This window comes from Phalacrocorax aristotelis, chromosome W (assembly GCF_949628215.1).
Source record: "Phalacrocorax aristotelis chromosome W, bGulAri2.1, whole genome shotgun sequence".
NCBI classification, from domain to species: domain Eukaryota; kingdom Metazoa; phylum Chordata; class Aves; order Suliformes; family Phalacrocoracidae; genus Phalacrocorax; species Phalacrocorax aristotelis.
In genome coordinates, this window is record NC_134310.1 from 6713125 (window position 1) to 6722105 (window position 8981).

Here is an 8981-nt window from a genome sequence, read left to right on the forward strand (position 1 = left end):
TGGAACCATATTCTGCACTTTATCATGCTTTCAGTTTGCCACTTGCATAATACTTTGGGTTTATATTTGTAGATAAATAAATCAGGGGGAGGGAGTGCTTTGTTTACCTGTCGCGATTATTGGCAGTGGTATGGAGAGGAATTAGAGTGCACAGCCTTAGCAAGAGAGGCTAGTTCAGACAGAGCCCTGCAGAAATGCTGCCTCCAGTATCCAGCGAGCCTCTCAGTACCTAGCACGGCTCTCTCTGTGGTGTTCAAATTTGCTTTGGAGATCTGTCCGTAAGTAAAAGATTTTGAAACAATTAAACCAAGGTACAGTGATTCGTTGTGGGAAGACATCCATTGGGTAACATCTACTGAGGACAACAGGGCCATATTCTACAGATTATTACGGGGTATTTGCTTATTACTCAAATTGTTCCCATTTTGCTTCTGAAAATGTCAGTATCAGAAGCCCTTATATAATCTGTAGAAGTGGACCGTTCAGACTTTTAATACGCATTTTAACAAGAAACCTTCACCTTTCCAATCTTCTCTGTTTGCACTTGTTTCCATCCCCGTCTCTCGGCAGCAGATTCCCAACGTGCAAACGATGACAAAAAGGCAGGAACAACAAGCCAGGCAGGAGTACCAAGATCAGAGCAGCTTCGCCTGCCATTACCTGCCTCAAAACATGGGGCACTTGAAAGATTTGGATAGCCATCCAAAGAAGTGAGTCGGTTGAGGTGTCACTAAAGCCTCCGAGTCCGAGATGTCACGGAGACCGAGACCTAATGACATGGGACCGTTACTGTCGGCTCCTGCTGGCCATTTACGAAAGCATCATCCCGTTCTCATCCGTCCAAACGCTCTCTGCGTTTCTGATCAGCACTTGTTACAGGAGGTATAAGGCACAGAGAGGTACCTAATCGGAGCAGATGCTTTCCTCAGAGGTCTGAGCTTTGGGCGGTCAGTACAATATTGAACACTTCTGACACTCCTTGTAACGCCTCTGCAGGGAAGTGAATACTTTCGACTCCTACAAAGCACTCAGAATGCCTAACGGGGCAGAAAAGGCTTCAGGCACTTTTAACAGATAAATTACCACCAAAAAAAGGATCATTCAAAAATAATCAAAGCACAGCAGTGTACCTGGATGGCAGGGCGGTGGAGCCATCGCTAGATGGTGTTTTAGGACTCCAGAAGGTTTGCCACAGTTTCTCAAGATAATGAAATTGAAGAGTCATTACAACATCCCAAGTCGCCTAACAACAAAGAACGCAACTCATTAGCTGCCCTCCTAGCACCTTGACACACAGTGTAGGCATAAATTTCATGTGCTGTCATTTAGATTTTATAATTTACAAGAAGACTAACAGAAAGGGCATTGTTTTAATAATCAACATAACATAAAACAGGTCCCACAATGAAAAAATAAGATAAAGCGCAATATTTCAGCTGTAATACCTAGCAAATCAAGCATTCCCTATTATATTCTAGCTTTTCCCAAGAGCAGGATACGAGATGAGCACATGAATTATCTCCCACATCAATTAATAAGGCAATTAAAATAATTCCATAGAATCACCTCACAGTGTCGACTGTAAAGAGCAGGATTCTCACATCATTCACGGTGACCCCTTCTTGTAAGAGGGTGTTACCTAGATCAGGGGCCGGGAACTCAGGAAAGACATGGGTTACATCCAGGGGCAAAAAAAATGGTGGGGAAAGATGGTGAGAGTTAGGCAGGACTCAGTGACGCCAGACTACTGGTGAGTGCAAGGCGCTGCTGTCTTTCCTGCTTCAGCTGGGGATGAAAAAGGAGAAATGAGGCCAATAATCTAGTGCTTTCCCCATTCACACTGCTATGCTGGGCAAAAAGCAAACAATCGCAGCCTGCTTTATTTACTGTTGAAAGGAAAAGGTTTTCTTTCCCTTTGTAATGAAAGAAACAAGAATACGTTGCCCTCATCTACTGCGCCTCCCATTACGTTTTCTCTGGAGCCTGAAAAATGTCTCTGTGGTAATTGGAGGGTACAATGGAAAATATAATTGGACAGAGACGTATCAGCAGCAGTTGTACTGCAGAGGAGGCTCAGAGCTGGCCAGGGTTTGGTATCTCTGCTGGAGAGGACGGAGACACGTAGATCCACACAGCAAAGCCAGAGAGCCTGTCTCCTAAGAGAAGGTCCGTAGGGATCGTCTGCAGCCTTTGCAATGCAGAGACTCGCTCTTCTCCCTCCGGCTGCCTGCCTTAGCAAGGCTCTTCAGGACCTCCACGCCTTCCATCCAACTGGGACAAAACCCCATGGATTAAAACCATACTTAGAGGGAACCAACAGACCTGAGGGTACAAGGAAAAAGCCTTCCTGTGGGTGTGGGAGTCAGCAAATAAACTTAGCAAGTGTGATGTTACGAGAGCGTGGCTTGGGATTTACAGAGGCACAGGCAAACACATAGACGTTATTTGCAACACAGTCATGCAGAGTTTTGTGTTTCTCATGTCATACAGGAGGTTAACATTCTAGGGCAGCATTTGAGGGTTGACTCTTTCTAGCATCTAGTCAAGTGGAGGGGCAAAATGAGAACTTCCTTTTGAAAAGCACTCCTCAAGACAGAATGAAAGGCAAGTTTGCCCAACGTGACACCAATAAAAGAAGAAACTGAGAAGCAGAGCTGGAGCGGGTGCCGGAGCGCAGGCTCTCCGTCTCGGGAGCTGACTTTTGCATTTACTTTCTGTTTGGGAGCTGAAGAAATAAGTTCTTCTGCTCCTTCTTCACTCCAGCAAGAACCAGAAGTGTCTGTGCTTCCAGGAGACAATTCCAAATTCCTTTGCACATGGTGTTTTTATATTCAGAATTGCTCAGACGTAAGACAAACCACAGCACTATTTAACTTGCACTGTGGCACAAAGGAAAAAAATTCCAATACCCCAAACAAAACCCCAAAGCCACCCAAGCACAACACAAGCCCCCAAGTTCTTCACACTGATTTGGCAGAACAAGTCCATAGCTGAGGTCCTAGGACAGTTTGGTCAGAGGGAGGCAGTGAAAAGCACCACATACGGTGGCATTCTCTCTAGCAGCGGGCTGGATCAAGCCGCTGGCAAACAGAACAGGCAGATAAAAGCTGTTTCATAGAATCATAGAATAGTTTGGCTTGGAAAGGAGTTTTAGGGGCCATCTAGTCATAGGGGTTATTGGGAGGTGGCAAGACGGTATTGGGGAGCCAAGGGAGTTTTGGTGGGGTGGCAGGGATGTGGAGGAGATGGAGGGAGTGGGTGGTGGTTGAGTAGGGGTGGTGTACTTTGGGGGTAGGTTGGGGCAGGAGGGGATGTCGTAGGTTTGCTGGTATCTGTTGTGTTGGTTTCTGTTTCCATGAAAAGCTGTTTGTGCAAATGGCTGTGTGCCCGCGTGGGAGGGGGAGGGAGCACAGGGGCCACCGGGAAAGGGCACCCAAGGGGTACAGAAGCCCTGCTGAGCCCCAAATCACAGCCAGCGAGCCCCAAAGGGCACCAAGACACAGCCAGGGCCGACTCAGTGCCCACAGGGCAGGCAATGGCAGGGGGGACAGCACGGACACAGGCTTCCCCGGGCAAAGCAGCCCTTTGGTGGGGGAGCCACGACAGACAGCTCCTTGCAGGACTCACGGACACAGCCCCACGCAGAAAGCAGCACGGGGCCCCTGGGACAGGGACACAGCTCGGGGGCTGGGGAGGGCACAGACACGCCCCAACAAGGCCTGCAAGGCCTCCGTCTTGAGCATGACCAGCGTCCCCTCCAGCAGGGACAGGGCTCATTGCAAAGGCCCTCAAAGCCAATCAAGACAATCACACCCTTCCTCAGGCCCACCTCACTCAGCCCCAGAGACCAGCTTTGCCTCCCTCACCCACCAAAATAACCCAAATCACCCCCAGAATGGCGAGGGAGGGAGCTGCAGGCCAGCCAGGGAACCCCCTCCCCTTCTCTGCCTCCACTGTGGGCAGCCGCAACACTAAATAGGATGGGGGGTGGGGGTGAGAGGGGTTGGAAATAATGAAAAAGAAAAAACTCACTGCAGCAGCCAGAAAGTGCCTGGAAGTTTCACCCCTCTTTATTGCCTATTTCCCATCCGAGAGCCACAACGTGGGCCAGTGCAGCCAACGACGACTTCGGGGAGCCACCTCAGCTTTGCGGGTGGGGCTTGCAGAAGGTGCGGGGTGAGGTCCCGTCAGAGCAGCCCCCAGCACCGGCGGTCGTAGGGGATAAGCCCCTTCCTTTGAGCAGTCTCAGTGACGCCGCTGGGGTGCTGGGAGCCCCTCTGGAGCCTGCACAGGCGCGCTCTCGGTGCCACCAGCATGGTATGGCGCAGTTCCTGGGGTCGCTGCTGCTCAGCATCTCGTCTCACATGCTGACCTGCTCCGAGCATTGTCATCAACCGATAACTACCGTCCCCTGCACCAGCTGCACCACCACTGCCCGCAGCTCTCAGGGCCCACACAGAGTTATTGTGCTCGAGTGAAGTGGAAAAGAAAAAAAGAAAAATCCCCAAACCCAAAGGTCAAAGAGCCTCAGTGCTGGAGGGTGAGCTTTCCTCTCCCCATGCTGCTGCTGAAGCCCTTGGTGCCATCAGGGCCATTGGGCAGGCGAAGCACCCCACCCCGCAGGCCAAGGGGCTCAGGCACCCGATTTCCTGCCAGGGAATTTCTGGGAGGAGGTGTGGCATGCAGAGCAGGCCTGCTGCCCCTGGGTGCCCAGGTATCCACCCCGCTCCCCCAGCCGCAGCCGTGGGGCCACTCCGTGCTGGAGCGGAAGCCGTGGCAGCCACCGGTGCCCAAGCCCATCCCGAGTGGGGGGAAGACTTTCCTGGTGAGGAGCGATCTTGTAAAGGTGTTGCTAAAGTCCCTGGGCTGGAAGGTGCTGCATGGGCAGGTGGGTGCCGAGGGTTCCGTGTTCAGGAGCAGGGACGGTGACACTGGAGCATTGCCTGACTCCGGAGAGCGGTAGAGCAGGGAGCCCCCAATGCCATCGGGGAAGGTCGTGGCCGCCGCCTGCGCCTTCCAATCCCACTGGTGGCCCAGCTTCTTCGCCACCTCCCTCCTGTTCTGAGGTTCCTTCTTGGAGACCTTCCAGCAGAGCCAGACCACCCTGATGCTCTCACCACACTGGTGGCTTCGGCAGCCGAGGTGCTCAAAGGCCCTGCGGGCGCTCCCCAGCCTATCGTACTCCACCAGGGCACAGCGCTTTCTCAGCAGCTCGGGGAAGAGCGACGTGTATTTCCGCACATCCGAGGGCAGCTTGCGGCCCGGCTGCAGGATGCGGATGGATACAATGGCACCAAAGGGGCTGAACATACTCACGATGGTCTCGATGAAGTTATTCTGGATCGGCAGCAGCTCCCAGGCCAGCAGCAGTTTGCTGGGGGAGAAGCTCCGCAGGGACTCGGAAAGGGGGACCCGCCGCCTCACTTTGGTGCCCTCCTTGTTCACTTCCAGCAGCTCCGAGAACTGCAGGGCGTAGAGTGTGAGCCGCCAGTCACGCGTCAGGTATTTCATCTGTGGGAGAAAGGGAGCCACTGCGTCCCCATGAGTGTCCCCAGGCAGGGACCACCCTCAATCCATCAACCAGGCAGGCTGAAGTCACGGCAAGGCACCATCCCCCTTTCACATGAGCAGATGCGGGTCTGCAGCAGGTGGTCTCCAGTGCCCCCTGGATTGCAGCAACAAGCTGCTGCTTCCCAGTACCTCCTCACACCAGCAGCACTTCACTGCGCTTTTTCGGTTAAGGGATGGTCTCTCCCAAAGCAGCGCGGGGGGACAACGGGCAGAAGAGGCAAATCCAGCACTGAGGACTGTTCACTGCTTCCCCAGCCACCCTCCCTGGTTGCAGAACTGCTGCAGCACATCGAGGGCAGGGAGCAGAGCCCAGCTCTGCACCACCAGCACTTCCCTGGGACACAGACAGCCTGAGGGGAGCCTGGACCTCCCCACACACCCCACCAGAGACAGACAGAGCACACCCAGACACCCTCCACCCAAAGGCCCTTTCCCACCCCGGCTGGCAGGTGCCATGGGCTGCCTACCTCCTTGAAGGACGTCAGCAGTTTGATGCTGACGAAGCCCATCTTGTTGTTTTGGACATGTTTCAGAAGGAAAGCATCCTTGGACAGGTTCTCATCAGAAAAGTAGAACTCCACCTGGGACACAATTCTCCGGACCAGCTGCGGGTCGGGGGCGGAGGAGCTGCAGTCCAACAGATCAGCCCCACAGACATCGCTTACATCAGAGAAGCTCCTGGCAGAGCAGCAGAGACAGGGGTGTGAGCTGGTGGCCTTTGGGACGCACAGCACTGCCTGGTCTCAGCTACAACAGTGCAGATGGCAGAGACACCGCAGAGACCCAGGGCCATCAGCTACAGGGGAGCAACGCCAGCCTGCACCCCGTGTGCCTCCCGATGCTGGGAGCACCAATGCCAGACCGTGAACCCCAATCCATCCCCGACAATGGACACATTCCCCTTGGGACAAACACGAGGCAAGAGCAGGGCTCAGCCCCCGCACGCATCCCAGCGGACACATACCCATTGAAGCTATTTAAGAAGTCCTCCTCTCTGATCAGGGTGAGCGAGCGGCTCTGCGGTGGAAGGAGATGCCGCGCCGGGAAGGAACTCCTTTGTTCCAGCTGAGGGGTGCTGCAGCTGGGCTGGGAAGCGAGCCCTGAGGCCACCCCGGAACTACCTGATGACATTGTCCTTCACCTGGGACATTACAAAGGAGAAGCACAGTGGTAGGAGGCTTCCCAGCTGCAGCCAGCCCCAGGGCAGAGCCCTGCTCTGGGCTGCAGCCCCCAGCCCAGGGATGGGGGAGCAGAGGCAGCTCATTGCTGTGCCCTTACCTGCTTAGCAGGGCTGAGAAAGGCAGAAAGAGCTGGCTTTACCTCCTAGAGACCTGCAAGCAGCAGGCCCCAAACCTCCCCTCCTCCAAACTAAGGCTCCTAAAAGACAAAGTGAACTGAAGAAAGGTAAAGCCCTTAGAGCACCCAAGCTGCTGGCTTATAAAGGCAGCCACTCAGAATGAGCTGCAGCAGGCAGTTATGGGCCTGCCCCCTCTGAGACCCAGCAGGCTCCAGGTGAAACCTGTCTGCTGGTTAAACAGCCCCAGCTCAGCCCCGGGAGCAGCCATGATTGCTAAGCCAGGCCAGGTAGGCAGGGGAGGGGCAGAGCCACTGGCACTGGTGCCGGTACCCAGTGGTGCCTGGTGGTGCCCAGCAGGGTGGTGAACTGCTGCCATGAGGCATCTTGATCTGTGCCTCAGTTTCTGTGTCTTGTGCAGAGGCAGTAAGAGTGACCTGGAGGTGGAAGGAGGGTTGATTCCAGGGCACTCTTTGGGCTCCTGGTGCTGCCAGAGTGACAGGCAAAGGTCTTTCTTCCTGCAGCGCTATTCCTCATCCCAAGGAGAGGGAGCAGAAGAGCCCCAAGAATGGGCTGAAGCCCAGGGAAGGGCACAGGCCCCCTGGGAGGGGGTGACACTGTGGGGCAGGACGGCCCATAGCTTCAGTATGAGATGGGGAAGGAGGTCCGGGACGAAGCTCATCCTTGATGCTTGACCTGCCACCATGGGCAGCGTGGAGATGGGGACATGGCTGTCAGAGCAGCGGGGGCTTGGGCAGGCAGGGCAGACGTGCCAGGGTACGGTGGGCTGCCCAGGCGGCCGAGAACGGGAGCTGCCCATCTGTGCAGGCATGGGGTTTAGCCGATGTTGCTCTGTGCCCTGTGGCCACAAGGACCAGCCAAGGGCTCGCCACGCGTCCACCCTGAGCTCTCAGAACCACCTGTCACCAGACTGTCAGCACCTCCCATGCGGGCAGCCTGGTCCCCGGCTGCAGCACTGCAGTCTCCCCTGCCCAAACACCCTGCCCCAGCCATGCAGGGCTGCTGCCGATGAATCCCTGGGCTGTGCCGCACTCTCCAGCTCAAAGCTCGTCCTTCTGGGATGACTCCCGGGGACCGGCAATGCCAAACCTCTTCTGGGGTGTCACAAGCCCCCCGTTTTCCCTGGGGGCGGTGCACTTGCTGTCACCCCCGTACCACCTCCTGCCACTCTCTGCTGGTTGGGAAGCGTGTGTCGGTGAGATGGTGGGTGGAAGAGAATGTCCTGGGGTGAGAGGTGGCCTGCCTGGCAGGGGAGCTGGCAACAGCCACGGTCCCTGAAGGGTGGTGGCACTTGGTGGCAGGGGACAACGAGGGCACACCTCACCTGAACTTGCAAAGGGTGGCAGGACACTACAGGGCCGAACTCCACCCCCCCCCATCTACGTTGCCTCTAGACTGGAAGTACCTGCTGCTGCCAACCAGCCTTTGCCCACGCGCGGGCACGGCCTGTCCCTGGCAGGCAGCAAGGGGCCGCGCAGGCAGCCCCGCTTCCCCCGCCCTTCGCTGGGGTCCCATTGCCGAGCCCGGCAGCTCCCCGGCCTGCCAGCCCAGCCCCGCAGCAACGCTCGCGCCGGAGTCTCTGCAGGGATTTGCCCCCCGGGGAGGGGCGATGGAGCCAGCAGCGAGCCGAACGGGGCCGTGGGCACCTTCTAACGGCAGCATTCTGAGCTGCGCTTCGCTTTCCACCTGCAGCCGGGTACGCTCGGGGTCAGGAGGGGCTGCTCTGCTCCCCAGGGGGAAATAAGGCCCTCGTTCCCGCCCTGAGAGCTGGTATCCGAAGGAAGGTTCAGGCTGGTCCAGCCGTCCCCGCAAGACGGGATAATCCAGAGGGGGAGTGAAGCGAGCAAGGACACAGAGGGAGAGGCTGACGGTAAAGCTTCCCCTTCCCACGGGGTGAGAGCAGGAATGACCTGTCAGCCGGCACACCCCTGTCTCGCTGCTCCCATCCTCCACACCTAGTCTGGAAGCATAATTAGAAAATGCTTCTTGTGGCCCCGTGCAGAGCAGCAGCCTGACCTTTCAGACGCTTCTCCCCTCCGTGAACTTTGGTGTAACGGGCATATTACCCCTGCAAACCGGCCGCTCTGCTGTGGTG

The 8981-nt window shown here is 56.0% G+C and overlaps 1 protein-coding gene across 1 annotated transcript; it reads right to left on the reverse strand.

Moving 5' to 3' along the window:
• Positions 1 to 4527: 4527 nt before the first annotated feature.
• On the reverse strand, positions 4528 to 6702 carry LOC142049702 (la-related protein 6-like). Its single transcript, XM_075077631.1, has 3 exons — positions 6536 to 6702; positions 6039 to 6249; positions 4528 to 5511 (listed from the first exon to the last, which is right to left on the reverse strand). Exons 1-3 carry the CDS (start codon positions 6700 to 6702, stop codon positions 4528 to 4530), a joined length of 1362 nt encoding a protein of 453 aa, XP_074933732.1.
• Between the last annotated feature and the right edge of the window lie 2279 nt (positions 6703 to 8981).

Excerpts from the sequence above, each read along its gene's own strand:
- LOC142049702 (XM_075077631.1), bottom strand. The coding sequence starts at position 6,702 with ATGTCATCAGGTAGTTCCGGGGTGGCCTCAGGGCTCGCTTCCCAGCCC. Across the intron at positions 6,250-6,535 it reads TTCTTAAATAGCTTCAATGG|GAGCTTCTCTGATGTAAGCG; the intron begins GTATGTGTCCGC and ends CTGCTCTGCCAG. Across the intron at positions 5,512-6,038 it reads TGCTGACGTCCTTCAAGGAG|ATGAAATACCTGACGCGTGA; the intron begins GTAGGCAGCCCA and ends TTTCTCCCACAG.